This window comes from Neurospora hispaniola (assembly GCF_033458365.1).
Source record: "Neurospora hispaniola strain FGSC 10403 chromosome Unknown B0T23scaffold_2, whole genome shotgun sequence".
In the NCBI taxonomy this organism is placed as follows: Eukaryota; Fungi; Ascomycota; class Sordariomycetes; order Sordariales; family Sordariaceae; genus Neurospora; species Neurospora hispaniola.
This window is the reverse complement of record NW_026944407.1, coordinates 4,603,225-4,625,550: the sequence shown is the minus strand read 5'-3', so window position 1 is coordinate 4,625,550 and position 22,326 is coordinate 4,603,225. Positions and strand designations below refer to the sequence as shown.

Here is a 22,326-nt window from a genome sequence, read left to right as displayed (position 1 = left end):
GGTTGGAGGATTCTTAGTCTTTTCTAGGGCCGTGACGGTGTGCCGGAGTAAACGGTTATGGGATTAGCCGAACAGACCATGCGTGGAGCACCGTCTCCTTGCATCCATCATCATGGCATGGCGTCAGCGGATCATGAGGTCAAGTCTAGGCCTTGGCGGGGGGAGATGAGAGAGATGGTGGACGAAGACGAGCCGGACATGTTGTTGTTGAATCTTTTCTGTCTGTCTGGGATTGGGATCAAGGTGCTGCCGAGTCGAGTTCGGAGGATCGTGGTGATGATGATGATGATGATGATGAGGAAGAAGAGGATTTCTGTTCGGGAGCCGTACCCTTATGGAGCCATCAGGATGTGGAGAGATTTTCCAGGTGCGTTGGGTGGTTTCCATTGTGTGTCAGTGTTTGAGAAGCGCTTACCCTCCCTGCTTGCCTCCTCCTCCTCGTCGTCGTTTCGGGGTTGGCGTTGGGTTGCATGAACGGTGATGCATTATCAGATGCCCTGGTCACTTCATTGATAGGTGCCAATCGGATGTAACGTCACGTAACATTCTTTCCGTTTTCGAGAGAGTGTCTGTGCTGCGGTGTGCTGCTCCTGCTGTTCTGTGCTGTTGTACACCTTGGAACTCATGTGGCACTTGCCCGCCCGGGATTTTGTGATGTGAATATCTCGCAAATTTGCACAAATTGGGGTGGGGGTCCCATCTAGTCTTGTCCTCTCCAGTTCTCCATCGTCCTCCATGTCCTACTGATGCATGCAGGCATTCAGGCCAAGATACGACGATTGCCGCACTCCTGGTATTGTTCCGCACGTGTGGTGCCGTGGTGGATAGTGATGATGGTGATCTTGCTTTCTATCGAGTACATACCTATCGAGGGACCGAGGACTTCCATTCGTTGATTTGTCCAAGGGAAGGGAAGGAGGAAGCAAAGATGCGCTGCGGATCGAGCCATGTCGTAAAAAGGTTAGCCCCAAAAGTGGCAGGCGCTTCCACAAAAAGAAGCCAATGTTCGACTTGGCGACACTAGTACCCCTGTCGACACTATAACCCCCCTTGTCTATAACCCCCAGTGTGGGCACACGAGTTGGCACGCTAGACGGCGCGGAAGGTCGTGAGTTTGTTCCGCCGCCGCGGGGAAGGAGGTTTGGATGGAGCCTTCCAATATGCACAAGGTGCAGCGTCCACAGTGGAAACAGTAGGAAGATATCCGAGTCGTCGGCGCCCTCCCTCTCCTGAACCCGCGAAAGACCCGTCCAAGTTCCAACGGCTTTTCAGAAGAGCTCTGGTGCCGGAGCTCATCCTCTTTGTGCGCTAGATCGACTGCGAACTCCTGCAAAGTGCGTCATAATGGTCCGACCACCTGCGACGACTAACGCCAACAGAAATGACCCCTTCAGACCATTTTTAATCCCCCCATAGCCTTCGAACCTCCCCCTCGGAGTCTGCCATCATCTCTTTCGTTTTATTTTTCCAATACTTCACCTTTTGGGGAGCGCTTCCAGTCGCCACCCCGTGTGCTCCAGAGGGTCCTGGGCTCCTGGCCGTGTCTGAGGTGTAGCAATTGTGCGAATGACTACTATTATGTGGTCTGTCAGTTCTGCTGCAAGTTTTCTTGTCGCTGGGTGTCTTGTCAGAATTGTGTTTAGCCAACAACTAACGTGGAAATGCCTGGCAATAAAAGGCTGTGTCAATGCCCTTGTCTTCATTCCTGAAGCCTGTCAGCCTGTCAATCAGAATGGTCCGGGGGCAAGTGCTGTTGCTGCCGGGACCGCAGCGCCCTGCGTCGCCTGCCTTTCCAGCGCCCAAACTGTCCAACTGAAAGTGGCAGGCACATGTCTCCGCCTGCCCGCCCGTGCCTGCAGTGCTTGCCGTTTCCACGCCGGTCTTGTGGGAAGGACGAAACAAGTGGAAATGACAGCCGGAAGAAATGAAATGTCTTGCTCCTCCTTGTAATATTTTCCCTCCCCCCTACAAGATCGGGAAGAAGAAAGAAGGAGCAAGAAAAAAGAAAGGAGAAAAAAGAAAAACAAAAACCGACAATGGGACAGACCCGAAGTCGGAACCGGGCCTTTGAATGATTCTTTTGTCCTGACTTGTGTCTTTTATCTTTCCAGGACTCCGGGCCGAAACTGCACTGTATTGAGTGCCCTTTGAGCACCTCCAGGGCTTTTTGAGCCCCTGTCGAGTGTGTTGTGGTGTGTGTTACTGACCCTACCTATAATTCCGAAAATCCGGGCCCCTCAGAAAGAGGTTCTCAGCATTCATGATGCTTCCTCCCTGCTCTCGGTGCTTCCCTTGCCCTGTCGTTTGGAAGGGAAGCGCACCGCGGACGGTGCCGTCGTTGCCGTGCCGGGCTGGGGTGATTTTCCTCACGTCACTGTGGTCTTGGAGACAGGCGAGAGGCTGACCAATCAGAATGAAGAAATGCCCCTGGCGCATACACCTTACCCGTTTGGGGCCGTTGCTGGCTAAGCTAGGCACCCCGGGGTCGCCCCTGGCCTCTTTGCCTAATTGTGCCTAGGTCTCATCTCCTCTCACTTTTATTTTTGTCACATTTCTGTGAACAACAGACGTCTGACACAGTATCGTTCGCGACGCCGTGAGCCATCGAACACCACGCACTCAGAAAAGCACCGCAAACCCCGACGGCCCCTCCGTCTCTGCTGGAAGATGGAAGGAAGGTTGTGGTGTCGTTTCTTCTCTCCTCTTGTTTTCCAGACCAGCCGGCCAGTCCCAGCCAGTACGAGCCACAGTACCCTCAGCCGGTGGTGAAACACTGGGCGCAAAGCAGCAGGTCAACAGGAGGTCTTCGTCCAGACCGGTCGTTTTGAGGTTCCTGTTGCTTGGTACCAACCTTAATATCTCGGCACCTGCCCATTCGCATGGACGCAATTCGCACGCTTCGGGTTTGGGCAACCCTCCGTCGCCTCGCTCGACTGCCTCCTTTGGGAATCTCTTCTGTTGTGTTGTGTTGCGTGCGCGCCGCGGGGAACAGGGCCAAAGCAGTCGAGAAAAGGGAGCATGGCCCAGATGGCTTCATCCATTCCTCTCAATTCCCAAGCCTTCCCCTCTCCCACTTGGTCCGACTGCCTGATGCCGTGAGGTGGTAGTGTCTGGCTGTCTGGCAGTATCCAGACCTAACCAGCCAAGCCAGTGTGCGCAGTGCCGGTTTTGCCAGTACAGTACATACAGCTATACTCCTACTACTACCAAACACATCGACTTTATCCCACCAGCAGTCCGCCCTTGGGTTTTTTCGCACCGACCCGACGCTTTGCATACCTTACATATCTCTTTTGCATGCCTTCTTGCCCCCCCTTCGAATTGCTGTTTAACTGTCCCCCCCACTCGTGGCCCACTCGTCAATTCATCTGCCCTTGTAGTCCCAATCCTCCAATTAGTTCCATCTCTCCCTTCAGCGGGTGTCTCTCTGTCCGTGTCGCCAGTAGCAGCAGCAGCAGCAGCAGCAGCAGCAGCAGCCCGTCGGCCGCTGTCTCACAGACACCGACACACCTCCGGGTTCCTAGGTTATCCCGGGGAATCGGGTCGCTGCCCCGACCTACCCCAATACATGCCTTTTGTTCAGGCCCGAGTAACAAAACACCTGGCATCCATCCCATTTGCCCGCCGTCTCCATCATCCACTTGTCTGCATTGCTCGGCAGCACAATCCAGGCCCAGTCATCATCAACCAAGGTAGGTACATAGTTCCAGTTCCGCACTCTTGGGTCAAGCGTCTTGGGGCCGCTAAATTTCACACAGCCCCGCTAGCACCGGACACCAATCCAAGCCTTCCCTAGCGCTGGCGTCTTCTCACTTCCCGGTGATCAGCCAACGCTCCGCTTGTGAAATAAAGCTGATCCGGGTCTGGGGAAAGAGAGCCGAGAATGCGCTGGAACTACACTACTAGCAGCTACAGTACACTAGACTACTAGTAACGCTTCCATCCTCGTCCAGTCGCCCAGCATCCCCTCGCTGGCTCATTGATGGCTGTGGAGTCAGGGCCTCCTTACTAGAGGATTGCCATCCCCAACCCTTCCATCTTGGGTGTCCACCATCTGGTCTCCATCCAAGCTCCATCTTTGTTTCTCCTTCCAACAAAACCAACCGACTCCCTCCCGTCCCTCTCGACCCTAGTCCCCTGGCATCAATCAGCCTTACAAGTATCATCCTCACACGCTTCAACAAGCTTCCCGCCGAGAGCCTGCTGCCTCACTCCACAATGGAGGCCCTCAACATGCTCGACTTTAGGTATTGCGGCCTTGTCCTTCGCCACAGCCTCGACATCTTCTACGACGCCTACGACGGTGAGCCGAGTCTTTTCGACGAGTTTAACCCCACCGAGCATGACGATGAAAGGTCAGTAAAACACGTGTGTCCAACCTTGGGCCACATGGCTGCAGACATTGACACGACGGACATCAGTGTCACACAAAACTTCTCCTCCATCTGGATACAACGACCGCTATCCGATTCGACGCCGCCATTAAGCCCTGCTGTTTCACGAGAACCATTCCAGTTCCACGGCATCTGTCACAGCAATGATTCCTCCGATTCCAGGGCGCCTCTTTCCGGAGAACTTCTATGGAGCCTGGGCTCGCTTTCAGTTTTGGATGCATTTGTGAAGACGCCAGAGCGGTACGAACATGTCGCAGTTCCGCTGAGTTCCGATCTGTACATGGTGCGGGAGGAAGCATATGTCGACTACATTCCATGTCCAGGTTCTGGTCCAGGTTCGCCCGCCCTCAGCGTTTTGTCCGAAGCAGCCCTACCCGAAATTGTCGATGAGTTCCCCAAAATCGACGACAGCCGACCAGTGGTGACCGAAATTGAACCGGTTACGGAGGAGGAGACGAGCAAGGTTGAAATGGAAATGCCAAAGGTCGAACCACCCAAGATTGAAGAGCGATCCGTGTCTCTATCCAGTCAACCCGTTCAACCCAGTCAGACGCGCAATTGGCTTGCAACTGTTCTCGAGAAGAGACAAGCGACCCCCGAGAACGACGGTGCACCCGTGCTCACCAAGGTACAAGCCGCGTTTGATGAGGAGCAATTAAAGAAGACAGTGTATGTTTGGAGTACAATTTTTCGTTCAATGCGTAAAATGAAACTAACCCAGGGCACAGGAGGGAACATCGTCGTCACAACGAGCTCACCAAGCCGCGTCTCAACAAGCGCACCCGTGTGCGTTCCAGTGTACCGCCGCAAAGTCGCAAGAAGGCAAAGCATATGTCGGGGCACCCATCACCATCACCCTCACCCGCACCAGAATTTTCGCCATATCCACAATATTCGCTGCATCAAGTCTGGACTGGTTGAAGAAAAGGAAGTTGTCCACGAAAACCACCACCACCACTACCGAGAAAGTGAGCAAGGGGGGGAGGCAGCAACGGGGAAACTGGATCGAGTGTTGCCGCTACTCCCATCTTCGACTCACGCATGCACTTTGAAATGCGATATGGCGGAATTGGATACCGAGGTTCATCGAACCCCAGCACCAGCTCTCTGGATCGTCGTCTCAATCATCGGCAGCTTATAACGAAACCCGACATGAACATTCAACCTGCATCAGGCCGGGCCTCACAATCATTCGACTAGGCGGCCGAACGAACGACAGGATCTATTCACGCACTTCGGCCGTCATGGGCCACCAAACAACCATTGCCCCCCAATACACGGGAACGGGGTTTTGGGAACTTTCCGTCTGTTCGGATCCGTACAAAGCGATGACCGACACGACAGTTTTTGTGCCACATTATTATGCAGTTGGCATCAAGCAAACTCCTACGATCACTCATACAACCCACTTTTTGTATACAACACCGACTCGTTTTACAGTTGACTTCTTTTTTTGTTTCTGTTTTATCACAACGGATACCCCCTTTTTCTCGCATTTTGTATGATTCTAGTTTAGCAAAAAACAATTACTGTGTTATATCTTGAAGTCGCTCGTTTACCCACTCACTCACTCGCTTGCCTGCTTGTTCGCATGCACGCTAGCTAGCCGCGCGCTCATTTCTCGTCGCCATCATCATCGTCATCATCATCATCATCATCCACAACACATCCTCTTTCTCCTACAGTTACTCAACATACTGTCTAGATGGGGCAATTCTTTGAAAGTATACGGTTAATCAAAGAAGTTTAGCATTAGCAGCACCCATCGTCATGAAAAATCGAAAAAAGCAAAAACTCGACGAAATGGTGAATGTACTGTGCATTATTGCATTCAAAACCCGTGAGATCTGCGTGACATGTGCAAAATGAACTATCCAAGGTACATGCTAGCAGTATTTCTCTTGACATTGGCACATGAAAGTGAGAAAGAAACTTCAAAGAGGGGGGGGGGGGGGGGGGGGGGTGCTTAGAGCGGTGAACTACCTACTTTCGCAACTGCCCGGATGGCCAGAATGGAATACTGAAGAAGAAATCCTCAAAACCGCCACATCTGCAAGCCTTTTTGACCACCAGCGAGCAAACACACATTGACGGTACATAATGTAATGGTTACTTTACTGAAGCGGGAATGCACCTCCTCCTTCGATTGACCATCTCGCATCAGTTGCAGCACAGCACATGGCAACAGGGCAAACAGGGCACAGGACTAGGTACAGGACGCACAGATGGAGGTCAATGCCTACGTCTAGACACCGTGACCAAAGCCTACTAGGTAGAGGTATGGAACAGGGAGAGCCCGGAGCCTGAAGAAGACTAGGTAACTACTTATAACACTAGAGAGGATTAGGTAGACTGACTACGTAGCGTTCTGCTTAGCAATGCATAACCCAGCAGCAGCTCCGACGACCGACCATAATGACCGTGCGAAGTCGAAGCCTTGTCCTTGTGGTGGAAAAAGCGTGCGGAGCACAGCCAATGCATAATTTGCATTGCCATTACCTGCCCGCCCGGCTCCCGGTGGCGATGGCGTTCTAGAAGCTGATGTACTATGTAGTGCTGCATGATTCGTGGAATCAACGATGGGTAGGTATCAAGGGTGTCGGAGTCTCTCCAGGATTACTAGAGGAGGAGGTAAGGAGAGTTGAACGCCAAGAGAGCTGAGAGCTGAAAGTGTGGATGTGGATTGGGAGGCTGGGTGTGTTTGCTACAGTGTTAGCAACTTGATTGGTCTGTTTACATAGGTACTAATAGATAGCTGAAGAAGTGGACGGTGCGTGAGAGGCCAGAGAGCGAACTAAAGTGCGCGGAATTGGGTCCGGATTGGCAGGATTCATCCGCTCTGCCTTCTGATTTGGGAATGCACTGCGTTGTGGTGTCTCTTTTGGTTTTATTTGAGGCTTTATGTACTACCCAGCTCTACCAGCCCAGTAGCGATTCCTCCAGAATCTGGCACCTTCGGAGTTTCTCGAGAAAAAAATGGAAGACGTCACTGTAAGACAAGCAGTCGAATACCTAGGGAGGTACTCGAAAGACAGTGAGGACAGCAGCGGGATGAGTGGGAGTGATGTTTTTGTCACAGTGTAAGCAAGTCGAGTCCGAAAGAGCCGATATGTTTGCCTAACAATCCGATGCTGCAGCAGGACGACGGGCTGACGGGAGTCCCGTCTGTAAGGGCTGGGATGTTGTGCAACAAGACAAATCGATCGGTCGGGAGGACTTGGGAGAAAAGGAGAAAAAATGATGCTTGAGAGAGAAGAGTACGGGAACTGCACCCGGGACAAGCACAATGGTGTGTTTGCGATGTCGAATGGGTACCTGGGAGACTCACGGACCGAAGATTCTGTAATGCCAGTTCACCGGTCTCGACCAGTCTTTGATTGTCTTTGCATTGCGGGAACTACACCCGGCGTCAACTTGGATTGCATCCTTCACCGTCCTGAAGAATGGACAATTTCGGACATTTTTCTATGTCGGTAGCATATGATAGGCAGGTGTCGATACGGGAACTCCCGAAACCAGGCGAGCGGTCTGGTGTGTGCATTTTGTCCAACTGAGACTGCTCTGTTTCGGTTCCTGAATGTCTCAAATGTTCCTTGTGTGTGTCTTCAGTATTTATATCAGGGCAGCAGGGAAACCCGAGTATACCTATAGGAAGAAATCCCGAAAATGAGACGGGACCTGCACCAGGTATTTGCCTATCATGCAAGTAAATCATCTGCTCGAAATGATGTTGCTGCCCTTGGGAGTCTCGGTCCGTGTTGAGCGCTGAACGGGGAATCGGACCCAAGCACCGGGCTAACACGGGCGCAGCGGGCCAGCTGCTAAGAAAAAAGCGGAGTTCGGGAACTGCACCCGAACCCGACGAGGTGTCACCCGGACCCGGACCCGGCTGGGCAAGCTACTGCGCGGTAAGTCAGACATGGTAAAACACACGGTGAGGTCCATGACGCAAAGGCGGCCAAAAATACATATGCAGCGCTTGGCACATGTCGATCTTTTGCTGCTATGTGGGCTTTGATGGTTTTGCTTCCTCGAAGCCTGGTCGCCTCTAAGGTCAGTCTTGTGCACTACTAGTGTACACGACATTTCCACAATCCCATGGCCGTTGATTCCTTATCAGAATGTTAGCAATTGGAATCCATTCATCAATGACCTTTGTTGACTCGTTTATTTCCTTTGAAAACCCGCGCATCCCATCCACCGGCCTCTCGCCCGACTCCGGCCAATCACATTGTCTCAACAGGCATAATCATCCCACAACCGTTGAATGAGCAGATGAGACAGAGATACCTTTAGGCCTCGATGATTGGAGGCCTGGAGATCACTTTACCCCTTTCAGGCAAGCACCAAAGCTGATCTGGTGGTTCGAGGGAAATGGTACGATGGAGATATGCTTCGACGTTCCCGAGGTATATCCGGTGACGGGCCTGAGGGTGGTCAGAGGGTTAGAGGGCGCAGAAGGTGCCGGGCGGTAGATGAAAACGCTAAATTTCCTGATGGACGACTGACCAGAGCCACAAATGAAGTTGCTTCCTTGTTGGAGCTTGATTGCATCGAAGACGACGAGACGGACGAGTGGGTACTGGAGTGGGATAGCTGCGCGTCCTTCAAATTACCTGATATGATGGTACGTACACATTGTTTATCTCCTCGCCACCCAACACACTGACTCTCGGCGGTTTGCGCCGGCGTATAAGGCCGTTCGAAAGTCTACAATGGTTGGAAGCGGAAAGACGGCATCAAGGGCCGCTTGAAACTGAAATGACAATGAAAGTGACACACTGTCCGGGGCAACTTACGCAACATCGACGGGAGCCTCTGGTGGTGGGGAGAAGGAACAGGATAAGCCGTGCCGGCGGTGGTTGCCTTGAAACGCTGCCAGTCCTTGGTTTTCGTGTACGGACTTGGAAACGGGGCCCACTCAGTGGTTCGTCTGGACTTCATGATGCGGGTGTGTGGTGCTTCGACTGCAGTGATGAAGAAATCAACTCGAGGTCGTGATTGTGAAGGAGAAGAGTTTGGAATGGGGAACAGTCTTTCCAGACGGAAGGATCAGATCCTGTTTCTCCACCTATGTACTCTTCTCCAGCTATATTGGCCGAATGCTCTTTCCGAAGGTCCCCAACTTTATCTTCATTTTGTTTGTGGCAGGCACGAATGTCATGGCTACCATTGTCGGCACTAGGCTGTAAGACACTCTTCATTATCTTGGGCAGTAGAGAACGACGAGCAAGGTGGCTCCTTCAATATTATGCTTCACTCATGTATCTTTCTGTTTTTGTATGCGTCGTCATATTTTGCACCACCTGGTTTGCCGTACCTAAGAAGCAGGAGCTCCAAAGACAGAGACGCGTTCACTGAAGAATGGAGGATGGTTCAGTTCTAGAAGGCTGCTAAGAATTTAAGTGAGCTGACGGCCGTAGGGATGGTGGATTCTGTCAATAACTTCTCGTTCGCCTGCATCTCGTGGTGCTTCCGTCGCTGGCAAAGAAGACAACTTGCCATGTTGATTGTCGTACCAATATATCGCCCCTATAGTAGCCGCCATGCTGTGATGATAATCCCATAAGCCAGAATAACCCAAGTATGAATGATGATGGTGTCCAGGCTAAGTCCATCAAAAGAGAGGGGTGAGTTGCCGTCCAAGCAGAGTAACGGGGCTTGTGAGCCGAGGCGAACATCATATAATCATCTACCTGGAAATTGCTTGCCCATCTCATTTCTCCAAAGCTTTCGCTCCCGATTTGGCTGATGAGATTTGGCTCGACTGTTGCTATTGCCGTCGCATCTCCTGATGCTAGGAAGACGATAGTCGCTATCCATGACCTTTCTGCGTCCGAAAGAGGGTTGATCATGATATGTTTGATGAACAGGCGAGTGTGCGATACATTCAGCTAAACGTAAAGTTCATAACACTCGCATCGGAACTCCCGTGCTTGCCTTTTACCTGTTTACGTGGTCATATCCAAAGAGTTTGCCATGGATGGCAGGCTTCAGCACGGTGTGGCTTGCGAGAAGTAGCTTTTTATGAGTCATTTGTCGGCCGCTAAAGTACATAAGGTTATACCTTATACTTTCGATTTCTAAGAATTTGAAAGTCAATCCATATGTGGAAAACAATAACTGTTCTGTAAACATGGATTATCTGCTAGACAACGCTTGTTGAGACTCCGCTTCGTAAATAACACAGAAAACAGGACGAATTAACCAAAGCAAAAGGAAGCTGGCGCATTCAAAAGCATAGATATCGTATCCGAAAAAGCGTTGGTCGTCAAAATAACCATCACGGCTTATAAACCCTGAACATAAGGAATCCTAGCATCATCCGCCTTTGTACCACAGATGTTAGTATCTTGATCGCTCTTCACGAATCTCATTTAGGATTAACTTACCGCCACCACAGCCTCCTCCTCCTCCTCCTCCCCCTCCTCCTCCGCATCCACCACCCCCTCCGCACCCGCCGCCGCCGCCGCCGCCGCCGCAAGCACTACCGCTAGCACCACCGCCGCATCCCTAAGCAAAGAGAATCCGTTAGCATTTGATGAACAAGCAGGGCTTCCTCCTGCACCAGCTGGCACGCATATAGAATAACTTACCCCACCACATCCCTAGACGAATCCACGTTAGCATCACGTCCACCATCATCATAGGAATGAGGATAACTTACCCCGGCACCACCACAACCACCCGCAGCAACGCCTCCTCCGCAGGTGCCCGCAGCACAAGCTCCATTGGCTCCGGTCCCACAGCCGGCAATATATCCCGGATCCCAACCGTAGTAGAGGCCCGGGGTAAACCAAATGGGGTACATGTAGGGCCCGGCCATGTAGTACGGGTATCCCCAGTGGTCGTAGTACGCAGCATCCCGGGGCGGAATAGTTCTGCCCTTCTTCTCGGCACGCTTCTTGGCTTTGGCGTATGCGTCGTCCAGTCTCTTTTGGTGAAGGGCGGCGAGTTGCATGCGCACACGGTTCTGGATGGTTAGATTAGGCTGCGAAGGATCGACGTGTAGCATCACGGCGTTGTGGGAAGAAATGTGGGCAGACTTGTCGGGTGGGCAGAGTTTGGCTTTTTCGGAGGTGTGGAAAGCTTCGGCAACTGCAAGGAAGTTGGTTAGCGATCCAAACTGTGTTTGAGTGACCGGACCGGAAATACACGGGAATACATACTTTTCTCTGACTTGGAAACACCCAGCACTTGACCAAGTGAGTTCACGTGCGAGGTCCGAATAGCTAAGAGACGGATGTTATGGTCAGGACCGAGAAACGAGGAGCTCGGACGGTTGGTTGGCGGGTCCAACTTACACTCGCAGTACCAACAAGTGCACTCGCTGTATACCTCTCCATATGTATCCTGGTACTCCTTGCTGGTCCATTCAAATTGCTCACTCAATCTCCCCTCCTCAACCTTGTCGTCATGATCGATGTACTTGTCGGTTGTGTTGATACTGTACTTGTAATACTTGCTCGGGCTCAACTGATGTGTGTGCCAAGCGAGATCGATATCCAGGGTAGGGACTGCCATTTTGGTCGGATTCTTCTGCATGATGGTGAAGAAACGAGCATATTTGAGCAGAAGTCGCTTCATGGTGTCGGTTGCTGACGGGCTGTGAAGCCAGTCAATCTTGTACATCTTTTCAATGAAGATGCCCTGTCGCACAACGGCGCCAGCCAGATCGAGTGCAAAGGGGCTGAAGTTCTCCCAATAATGACCCATCATTTTTCGTATGCTGAGCTTACTGGCACGGCCAACCTTGTATGCAGCGCTCCTGGGATTCGAGTATTTGTTGATCTCCCTCAGCCATGTGCTGTTCCCAAGAATGGCTTCGATTTCAACACGAATGTCCTGCATGGTAGGGTTCGGCCTGGAGACCATGAGCGTGATCACCTTTGTCCGAATAGAGTTGCATCCACTTTTTAGAAGACGGTTGGGAAAGGTGCGAGGGTAGATGGATCTTTCAGGCTCAGGCGGGACTATCACGGGTCTCCCGGTTGTAGGTTCCAGTACGGTTCCTGGGATGGGCCGGTTTGCAGGCCCAAGCAAGGCTTCAACGTCTTTGACAAACTTGAAAGCACAAAGGAGTTCCTTACAGATAGTAATACCACAGCTTTTGCATGTGTGTTGAAGGTTGCCGTCACCATAGCCAGTGCCGGTAAGGTCCAATGGTTCAGCTTGATTATGGAAGTTTTCAGGCCGAGAGCATGTTGTCCAGGGGATTGACAATTTAGTGTTGCATTTGGGGCATTGCAATTCTTTGACCAGTGGATCGGATTGGTTGTCCCAAGAGAGGCCGGTCTGCTTTGTCCATCGGGCCTTGCACTGATCCATTACATTGTAGCTGAAGTCGGAGTCGATGGCCGCGTTGACCAAATGCCACGGAAGTCCTCTATTCCAGAAGCCTCTCAAGCCAGCTAGCATGGCATCTTCAAGGAAGGCTCGGGGGTTGAGCATGTGGGTATGCCAGACCATCAATACGTCTGTGCAGAGTCAGTATCAAAAGGAATAGCTAATCCCAGCACAATTCTGGAGGAGAGTCTGTGACATACCAAGAGGAGGTAACTTGTCCTCGCTCCAATCAAAGGTAGCACTGTCATCCGTAGGAAACGTTTGGTATCCAAAGGATTTATCTTCCTCCATGTCCTTTTCTGTCAATGGCTGACTGCCAGGCAGCGATTTCCACCACGCCTCGTATCTCTGGGTAGCTCTCGCGAGGAACAAGGCCCATCGCTTCTCGCGGATCTTGCTGAGATTCTCGAGGGTCTTCTTGGCAGCGTTGTCGGCGTCTTCCAGTAGGTTCTTGTCAAGGGGCTTCTTGGAATCAGAAGGGGTTTTCTTCTTATCGGCATATGTGTGTTCAAGGTGGTTGAAAGGCCCGGCAAGGGAGTCCCACAGTCCCCAAAGGCCATCTGTATAGCCGATCTCTTCCTTCATGGACTGGATGGCGAACAACAGCTTCAAATGGGCAAGACAGGTATCGACAGTTGGATCGGAAGCCGCGTTGGAAAGGCTTAGTTGATCAAAGGCAGCTGTCAAGTCCGCCGTGGCCGACTCGTCCACGGTGGTGTAGGCTGGGGGCGGTGCGAGGTTGCCATCGATTTCTTGTCCGTCGGTCTCATTGCTGATTGCAGTGCTTTCCGTCGCCGATGAGGTTCGGCGACCCAGCCTCCCGAAGATGGATAAGCGGCGAGACATGGTGGACTGGGATCTGTCCGTTCATAGAGATGGTTGAATTCCACAAGTACACCGCCAGTCTTGTTTGATCTTGCCAGGCAGGTCGATGGTCGGTTGAAAGGTTGACTGTTATTCAGAGCTAAGGTATCGTGACGGTTGGCGGGGAAGAAGCCTTTTATAGTAGTTTGGGAAGTCGACGTTGAGCTGACAGTGGACGTTACAGCACATGGTGTACCCTTCCCCAGTACGTACTACATACATACCGGCTGTCGATTGCAGATCCCCGCGGTTAGGTACCTCTAGGTGGCTTCCCCTTGGGCTCTACCCCAGAGCTCCACTCTTCCGCTTTGACCCACAGGGCACATCGTACCCCGGCCGAAGGGTCCAGACAAAGGGTCCCGTCGGGCACCCAGGCTCGTCCCTGACAAAAAAGGTGGCACCTTTTGCCATACTTGATACTCTGGAAAAGTACCACTTTTTTGTCGGGGACGAGCCAGGGTAGCGGTTGTCGACCACAAATGGACTCGGTAAACTCGAGTGCGACTCAGCGAAATAGAAGGTGCATTTCATCGTTCATGGTCAACAATGGAAGAATCTGGTTCTTCAGTTCCTGTTAGGGTACTTTCCAAATTCGACACCGACAGTAACCGACAGTAAGCCTCGGTGGCGTTTACGGCTAGGTTCATATCATCCGTCGCCCCTCCTCTTAAACTCGCGAGTGGTCCAAGTGGCTTGTGGCTTGACAATTGCTTTGCCATTTCTAGTACGTAGCGACCTAACAGGCAGCAACCAAACGCACGGGATGCGGGTGAGATGGGGTCACATCTGGCTATCACACGACGCGACGGAGTCAAGCTCAGCCCCAAAAGGCAACCCGCCTTAACTTCACCACTCGTTCTTGCAATTGCTCCTGGCCTTCTGCAAGGTTCTCGTCAACGACAGGCTCAACAGTTTCTAGAAGGTTGGAGCGTTAGTCCTCATCTGGCTTGGCTGCAACCTTCGACCTACCCACTTGGACATTAAGCCAGAGTGCCCAACGAGCCTGCGCTTTACCAGAACATTTCGGATCGTTGATTTCCGCAGCCGTGTGGCAGTGCCATTCACTACCATCAGCCCGGCGGCCGATCAAAGATAGGTGAGGGAGCAACGGAGCTCCACTTGACAACGTATCATACATTGAAGAGCCAGGGCTGACGAGAATCTTCAGCATCAGATTGCCAAAAGGTTTTCGATGATAAAGCAAAGTACCAATTGTCTGTGCTAGGTGCAGGAGATGCGTCGTCCATCGCAACGAGAAAGGGACTAGAAACCCCTCAAAACCGCGGGCGATGACCCAAGAACACAAGGACATCCAAATGACAGAGACAATATGCCTCGGGCACGACATGTGCTGCCGCTATCGTCTAGCTCAACTCGGATGTGACATCTGATACAATAACACATTTCCGTGATAATTGGTGTCCGATTCGGCTTGTTGATCATCAGGGCCGAACTAGTATGTCCTCTATCATCACCAAATATCCACCTACGGCTACTAATACATCAAGTGACGGCGCTTCTGCGTCTGGTTTGGGGAGACAGCAAGGTGGGATCAAGCAAGCAAGTGCTTTAAAGCATGGACAACCCAACTCACATCACCAGCAAACCCCGAACTACCGGTGTCTACTCAGACTTTCCAATTGAATGGATGTTGCTATTCAACAAGTAGTTCTAGTGCCTGTTGTTCATCCAGTTATGTTGGTACAAGCAGTCGCCCAGAGCAAGCGCCTGAGCCCTGTGCTCGCAAGTCAATCAAAGCTCTCAGGTCATATAAGCTCATATCAACGACGGCCTACTCTAGTAAGGTGGCTCTAGGGTATAAAGCACACTAACAATCTAGAACGGGAGGATGCACCATAATTTCAAGATCAGTATCCAACCCTTTAATATCTAGTACTACCGGTCGCTTTCGAACTCCCCGACCAAAAAAATATCCCTCAGTACCCGCCACGTCCACAATCGTGATGCCAAGCAATTAAACCCTCAACTTACAGTGAAGGGGCATCAAGGCACCGTGGACGGCGTTTTAAGGGCAAAGAAAGTAAAGTAGCTTCTAGGAAGATTCTCAAGGTTTCGGCCAAAGCCTTGCCTCCATCATAGCATCAACATGCCTGAGACAGTTTTCCATCTCATGCTGGCAGTCATCTACTACGCGGACCTTGATCCGTCTCATTCACTATACCATGGCGAAGGTTCAATGCTTCTGAGGCTGTTCACGGACCTGTGGGTTGTTCACGCCGACCACCTATTCACTCGCACGCAAACCTGCGGACAGCACAGATGTTCGCATCGAGAACCTGCAGGTTTAATCCTCGCATATAAATAAACATGTCCGGACCTCCTAGTACTTAAATTTCACCTGTGTTGTATCCCACACGCACATTCATCCCCCTTTTAATAATCGACACCGCGACTTCTCGCTATTGCCGCCTCGGATACCACTTGTGATCACGATACAAGTTAACAACACCCACAGTCATCGAAATCTCTATCAGGATTACAAGTACCTAGCCATGACACCAAAATCTGTGCTCTACCGTCTAATCACGGACGAGCCCGACTACGAGGGCATCGTCAACAATTTCATCGATCATGTGCGATGTCGACCGGAGGAGAGTCAAGCGTAAGTCAGAGACTCGGAGCGTCTATCTGAATGACCATCGTGTTCATGGTTAACAGTCATGGAACTAGCAGAGGACAATCTGTCCCCTCCCTTACCCCACTGCCTGATTTCGAGTGGCTTTCTCTAAATCACACAAACCAACCGTCCAGCTTGGCCCACTCGGTCAGAGATGGAAAGCTTCGCGAGCGATTTTCCCTCTTTCCAATGCTGCCGGCCGAGCTCCGACAAAAGATCTGGAAGATGTCGGTTGATCCAGTTCTGGTCACCGGTTACCTCACAGCCCCTCGAGGTCTGATCAGCAATTTCGTGTTTCTAAGCAACTACAACGGTCCCGGAAACCGCTTGTTCCTGGGGACTCGAGACCACTACCGGGGAATTAGACTCTTCCAAATCAACAGGGAGAGCCGCGAGTTGGCTTTCGTGTACTGGGGAAGCCCGCTTCCTTCGTCGCAAAGGGAGCTTCCCACCTATCTATTCAACTCATACACCGACACCATGGCTATTCAGCTGAGCTACTCCCACCGCTCTCGTAACAGAAATAGTCGCTCCGAGATCATCTACGAGTCTTCACCCTGGCAGGGAATAGGTCGACCCAACGTCGCTTCCCTGGCGCCTACTGCCATGCTGAGCCGGATTCACCGAATCCAGCTCCAGCTCGACCGCGTCGAGGACCTGCAACCCGGCGGCTATGACTGGACCAGCCCCGGCGCAACCAACCCATTCACCTTTCTCTTCCATTTCCCCAACCTCCGCCACCTCAGCTTCGTCTTCCGCCGCCCCCGACTCATCGACATTCCGCAAACCACAGAAGGAATAACCGTAATCAGTGAAAATTGTGTCTTGCCCGTCACGGAAGCCGTCAAGCTCTACGACTACTACCACCTCGAGACCATCCAGTGTCTTCACAGCTTTGTCCGCCTCTTCCAGGACCGCAGCACGCAAGACGAAGTCAAGACGGCGCTGCGCAACCTCCGCACCATCAGCATCACGGCCAATCCGATGTCCCTGAGACTCGATCCATATTGGCTTCCCAACCGGCACATGCACGCACGCATAGCCAAGATCCCCAAGGGCGTGTCGCCGCTTGCTTGTGCGAATGACAATAACAGTTTGGAGGTGGTGAGCCCGGATGTCCCTGGTAACCTAGGCTCAAATGGGTCCATGCTTGAGGTCAATGATCTGGTTTGGACTGTTTATAACGCCATGGAATCGGCGTTAGCCGAGCCCGGACCCGGGGGCGTCACTGTCCCTCTGGAAGACCAAGATGGGTTTACCTCCTCCGCATCCCCTGATCTCGGTATGTCCTAATTTCATAAAAGGGTTGATGAGTAAAAGGGGGGGGGATACTGACCGCTGGAAATTCGTTAGAAGATTGAACTGAAGCAGAGCACAGAGAGAGGTCTCCTGAAATATCTGTTCAGGGTTGAGAGCGTGAGTCTGCAGAGTATTATCGAAAAAGGGAAGAAGGAGGAATACCCCATATGGAGAGGGACAGGTGATAGAGAAAACTCAAATTGGGACTGCAAAGTTGAGCAGTGCAGGCTATACCTTTAACCTACCTGAAAGATCTACCTTTCGGTATTCAAGAAGCGGACATTTGCTTGTATCAGCGTATCTGTGGTCTTTTTAAAAGTTTTCACCTCGCTAAGGTATCCGGTTTTAGAAAGATAGCCCAAGGCAAGACTAAAAAAAAAAAAAAGGTGTTGGATGGCGACATCGAACAGTCTTTTACCAGTAGTTGATAGCGAACTAATGCAACTAAATTCTCTCAATACCTTAACAAAGCCGCTCTCCTTCCTCCTCCATCAGTATTCCGTGTGACATATACAGTATGCCAAAGAAATCGATGAGTGTCCACCAAGCACTCAGGATAAAATTATCACAGCAGCAGCAGCAAGGGGGCGGGCAAGCGGGTTCGTGTCTGTGCAGAACAAATCATCCCTAATAATTCCTGAACCAGCCCACATACTTCAAAAATCAGTACTAAGCCCGATTAGCTCAGCTGGTTAGAGCGTCGTACTAATATCTTCTCTAACGAGATATCAAGTCCATGCGAAGGTCAACAGTTCAATCCTGTTATTGGGCATTTCTTTTTTCCATTTTTTTTACCCCTTTTCGTGTTGTGCCAATCTCATTTGCTTTTTTTTTTTTTTTTTTTTTCTCTACGCTTCCTGTAGCTTTTTCGTTCTGTTGTGTTACTTTGTTTTTGTTAGGTCATGTCGTGGATGCAGGCAGGTACGACGCAGAATGTAGGGTGTGTGTGTGCGTGCATTGTTACGGACAGGGATGTGCCGCATTTTTTTTTTGGTTTCCTTGAGCCGTGGAACAAAGCGTCAAGAAATCAAATTGTGATCCTTCGCAATGAAGACAAAGAAAGGGACAATGCCAATGAGACAGCTAGCTACATAGCTAGCTATATTTTTGTTTTAGCAAATTCAAGTCCCGATATCACATTCCTACCTTAGGATTGAATCGATCGAATGAAGGCGAGCAGGAAAGGGCACCAATTCCTTTGAATTACTTTAGAATCTCAAAATAAAGACCATCCCTTCCGCTGTCTATCATGTGTTGAGGCCAGCCATTGTACAAAACCCTCTGTGCGAGATTTCATGTCGTCGTCGCCTAACACTGCTCGGTGATCAACGACAGATGCGACCTCGAAATTACGCAAGACTCGGACCCCTACTTCCTGCCCAATGCAGGATATGGCGTCGGGTTATGTATCCAACTGTCACCTTCGAACAATGAACTCAGTGTGCCAAGATCATGAATTGTTGGTGTGGTCATCTAAACTTTGTCTCTCCTCTACCAATATGCGTTCCAACTCGCTTACTTTCGATAACTCAAATGCTTTCTTTCCATGTCATACTATTATGTCTTGATATGCTTCATTAGGTATGCGCCAAATCCAAACCCAATAAACTTTTGCGTGATTCAACGCCATCCAAGCAGAATTTTCCAATCGCTATGCCCAATAACCGAGACCCAATATTTTTTTGGAGAGACTTAGCCAATCCCAGAAAGAGAGAGGAAAAAAATAAAAGATACAAAATAAAAAATGGATATCCCAGAAAGAAGAGTGTGCGACAGCAAGTCTCTCAAGCCCACTTCCCGAGCAAGCTCATCAAAGCCAAACCTGCAACAAGGGCAGTCAAGCCGGCCAAAGTGCGGAGAGGACTGGCAGTAGTCATCTCGCCGCCCAGCATCCAGTCATGAGCCCACATTTCGACGATGCCGACCCACATAAGGATGCCGGCCGAAAGGGCGTCGAGGGTGCCGATAGCGATAATAGTCGAAGGGTCGTTTCCATTGAACTGTTTGAGTACGCCGATACCGATGGCCATGCCGATAGGGGTGACCAAGGCGAAACCAGAAGCCAGGACGAGCTTCTTCTTGAGCGAGACAGGCTTGATGACGGTGACTCTTGCTGACTCGTCTTCAGAGACCACTCCATGATCGGTTCCCGTTGGCGAGGTGGACTCAGTAGGCAGACTTGAGCGCTTAGCCTCATGAGCGTGAGAGTGACTGTGGCCGTGGTGGCTGTGACCGTGGTGCGAATGGCCGTGGACCGAGGAGGCCGCGTTGATCGGCGGGAGAGTTCCGAGAGCTGCGATGCGAGAACCAAGCGCAATACCCTCAAACATTTGATGGAACACAATTACTGCGAAAAGGGTGAGGAAGAAGGTGTCGCCAGCAACAACCAAGGTAATACCGATTACTGTGATACTTGATCAGCGGTAGTCCAACAGAAAGGGTAATAGGGCCGGTCTAACTTACGAATAGAATGGAAGATAACACCGCACTCCAAGACCAGTATGTTAACCATCTCGGCCCTCTGAGCCGAGTCTCCTTTCTCTCCACCGTTCTCGATGTTGCGTGCCTCCGTTTTAGCGGCGTGCCACTGCAGGACACGAACGCCGAGATACTCTGCAAGGAACGAAATAAAGATGCCGGCCATGGAGATGGCACCTGCTGTTCCCTCATAACCAAGTTCTCCCAGACATTCGCTGGCAAACATGAGTTGAGCATGAGACAAGAGGTGGATGAAGGCAGTCGAGATGACGACGCCGGTGCCGAACTGTCTAAGGATGGTGACGAAGACATTGTTTGGCGAGACAAAGTTGGAGAGCAGAATGGGACCGAAGACACCAATGGAGCTGGTTGCCAACATGGCGAACAGGAGACCGACTCTGAGACGAATGTTGTAGTCCCGGTCGGTCCTTTCGCATGTTGCACTCTCCTCCTCATGCTCATCACCACCAGTGCAGTGTTCGACCCCAGCGTGGAAGTGACATTTCTTCTCACTGGTAGAGGTAGAGGACGTCGCTTCATCTTCATCATGGTCGTGGTCATCGTGACCTTGTTCAGATTCCTCGATTACTCGTGAAATCTCCACATCATTGCCGCTTGGGTTTACACAGAATCTGCTTCCAGTTAATATAGGCCACAAGACCAGGGAGGTGGGGGCACTAGAACGTACAGCGCATCCTCGTGAGAGTGGCATCCTGTGAACTGAGCGGGGAGCTCAGAGGTGGCAGTGGCTGTAGTGTGGATAGAGTACTCGGTTTCACCAGCCAGGCAGAATCTGTATAGGCCAGGTCAGTAATCTAGTGATACATATCGAGAGAATATCAAGACAATTACACTTCTGTATCGTGCAAGTGGCAGCCCGAAATGGCGGTGGGAACGGCGGCTGGAGCGGTGATTGCGGTGGGAGCAGCTGTGACCTGGGGCGCTCTGTGTTGTATTTGAGAGGCGGAAGTGGACTGAAAAAGGAGCGCCGCCAAAGCAAATTGAAGGATAAATTTCTTTTCTGAGGGAAGTAGGCGAGCCATGATGAGAATAGGGGTACTGGAAGCCCTGGAGGTTAAGGGCCACGAGAGGAGTATAGGCTGCGTGAAGCCTAGGGATTGAGATGATATCGAGTGAGCTGGAGAGAAGCTATCCTCGTTTGGTGGCTGCCGAATATCGTAAGAGTAGCTGATGGGCTGCGTGAACAAACCAGGCTAGGATGTCCTTCTCTCAGTGAAGGATGAAAGAGGTATAGGCTGAAGGCGTTGACAGCTCCTTAAGTAGCGAGGCCGGAGGCTCAAGTGAGATGGGTTGACTCGCGGGAGTGAAGTGAAGGGTGAGATTGACCGGTGAACAAGGTCGCGATGAAGATCGCCGTGTAGTTTAAGACGTTTACTGCTTCGGTCGAATTGCCTAACTGGTATATGATCGAGGAATCCTCGTGGATGTTCAAGGTTCCAAATTGTAACGGTCGTCGGGGTCGTAAAGGTAGGCCAAGCTCGTGGCGGTGGATCCGGATTGAGGGTCCAGGAAGCTTCAGACAAACCGGAGCGAGTGACGCGCCATTTACATCTTTCGGGGATATCTATCGGACTGGGCTCTTGGCGACGAGGGGCGCGGGATGTGCCGAGCGAGTCCTGCACAGACGGATATGGACTGCGAATTGGCGAAAAATAAAAAAAAAAAGAGGTTCGAAATCACTACTATGTACAAGGGAGGAATCGACACATTCCAGATGTCCAGTTCTCCAAACTGAACGCCCACGTGAAAGAGGGGAGCAGGAGGGGAGCAGGACTGGAGTAAACACGGACGGACACACACCGAGCAGAGAGAGGCTGGCGGTGGCCACGAAATTGAAGAGGAGAAACAGCAGGAACAAGTCGTTTCTGCAGGCGGTGGAGTCGTTTTCTTGGTAAAGACGCCTCTCAGCCAATGGATGGGCTGTCTTTGCTGGTGCATCGGAGCGTGGTACGGGTCCTAATCTTGTCTCAGCACAGAGGGCACCTTGATGGTTGAGAACCTTGATGGCCAGATAGCTCTGACGATAGGTACGTACCTTTTTTTAAGCGTCCGGTGAGCCCCTGCTGCGAGTGGGGCTCAGCAGCAATTTCTCATGGATTGATTGGACGGATCCGAAAAAGGCAGTTGCCATTGTCCTCGTCAGTTGAGCATCTCACACTGCAGCTACATTCTTCCACTGCAGTGTATCCAAGTGGAAGGCACATTATTCAGTTAGTGCAACGGTCCATCATTGTTTCTTGATGTGCGATGGTTTTTATCTCCAAACTCCTCAGATACTTACCTCTT

At 51.3% G+C, this 22,326-nt stretch overlaps 6 protein-coding genes and 1 non-coding gene across 7 annotated transcripts; 3 read left to right on the top strand and 4 right to left on the bottom strand.

Moving 5' to 3' along the window:
* Window positions 1-2,099: 2,099 nt before the first annotated feature.
* On the bottom strand, window positions 2,100-3,441 carry B0T23DRAFT_411179 (uncharacterized protein; the record flags this gene model as incomplete). The annotated part of the gene is made up of 6 exons (XM_062839432.1): window positions 3,188-3,441; window positions 2,991-3,134; window positions 2,632-2,955; window positions 2,536-2,554; window positions 2,213-2,504; window positions 2,100-2,175 (listed from the first exon to the last, which is right to left on the bottom strand). Exons 1-6 carry the CDS (start codon window positions 3,275-3,277, stop codon window positions 2,100-2,102), a joined length of 945 nt encoding a protein of 314 aa, XP_062696165.1. The 5' UTR covers window positions 3,278-3,441.
* Window positions 3,442-4,218: 777 nt separating this feature from the next.
* B0T23DRAFT_310152 (uncharacterized protein) lies at window positions 4,219-5,315 on the top strand (the record flags this gene model as incomplete). Its single annotated transcript, XM_062834566.1, has 2 exons — window positions 4,219-5,063; window positions 5,123-5,315. The coding sequence occupies 2 exons, from the start codon at window positions 4,219-4,221 to the stop codon at window positions 5,313-5,315; spliced, it is 1,038 nt and encodes a 345-aa protein (XP_062696164.1).
* A 5,369-nt stretch (window positions 5,316-10,684) lies between these two features.
* On the bottom strand, window positions 10,685-13,805 carry B0T23DRAFT_411177 (uncharacterized protein; the record flags this gene model as incomplete). The annotated part of the gene is made up of 7 exons (XM_062839431.1): window positions 12,941-13,805; window positions 11,699-12,871; window positions 11,564-11,626; window positions 11,062-11,492; window positions 10,991-11,002; window positions 10,787-10,907; window positions 10,685-10,746 (listed from the first exon to the last, which is right to left on the bottom strand). The coding sequence occupies exons 1-7, from the start codon at window positions 13,584-13,586 to the stop codon at window positions 10,685-10,687; spliced, it is 2,508 nt and encodes an 835-aa protein (XP_062696163.1). The 5' UTR covers window positions 13,587-13,805.
* A 609-nt stretch (window positions 13,806-14,414) lies between these two features.
* B0T23DRAFT_96261 (uncharacterized protein) lies at window positions 14,415-15,100 on the bottom strand. Its single transcript, XM_062842054.1, has one exon. The coding sequence runs from the start codon at window positions 14,950-14,952 to the stop codon at window positions 14,536-14,538; it is 417 nt and encodes a 138-aa protein (XP_062696162.1). The 5' UTR covers window positions 14,953-15,100; the 3' UTR covers window positions 14,415-14,535.
* Window positions 15,101-16,024: 924 nt separating this feature from the next.
* B0T23DRAFT_96258 (uncharacterized protein) lies at window positions 16,025-17,665 on the top strand. The gene is made up of 2 exons (XM_062842053.1): window positions 16,025-16,227; window positions 16,296-17,665. Exons 1-2 carry the CDS (start codon window positions 16,118-16,120, stop codon window positions 17,533-17,535), a joined length of 1,350 nt encoding a protein of 449 aa, XP_062696161.1. The 5' UTR covers window positions 16,025-16,117; the 3' UTR covers window positions 17,536-17,665.
* A 549-nt stretch (window positions 17,666-18,214) lies between these two features.
* On the top strand, window positions 18,215-18,313 carry B0T23DRAFT_t102. Its single transcript has one exon. It is a non-coding gene; the product is annotated as a tRNA-Ile (tRNA).
* A 1,012-nt stretch (window positions 18,314-19,325) lies between these two features.
* B0T23DRAFT_394092 (Zip-domain-containing protein) lies at window positions 19,326-21,062 on the bottom strand (the record flags this gene model as incomplete). Its single annotated transcript, XM_062838109.1, has 4 exons — window positions 19,326-19,945; window positions 20,005-20,651; window positions 20,708-20,812; window positions 20,872-21,062. 4 exons carry the CDS (start codon window positions 21,060-21,062, stop codon window positions 19,326-19,328), a joined length of 1,563 nt encoding a protein of 520 aa, XP_062696160.1.
* Between the last annotated feature and the right edge of the window lie 1,264 nt (window positions 21,063-22,326).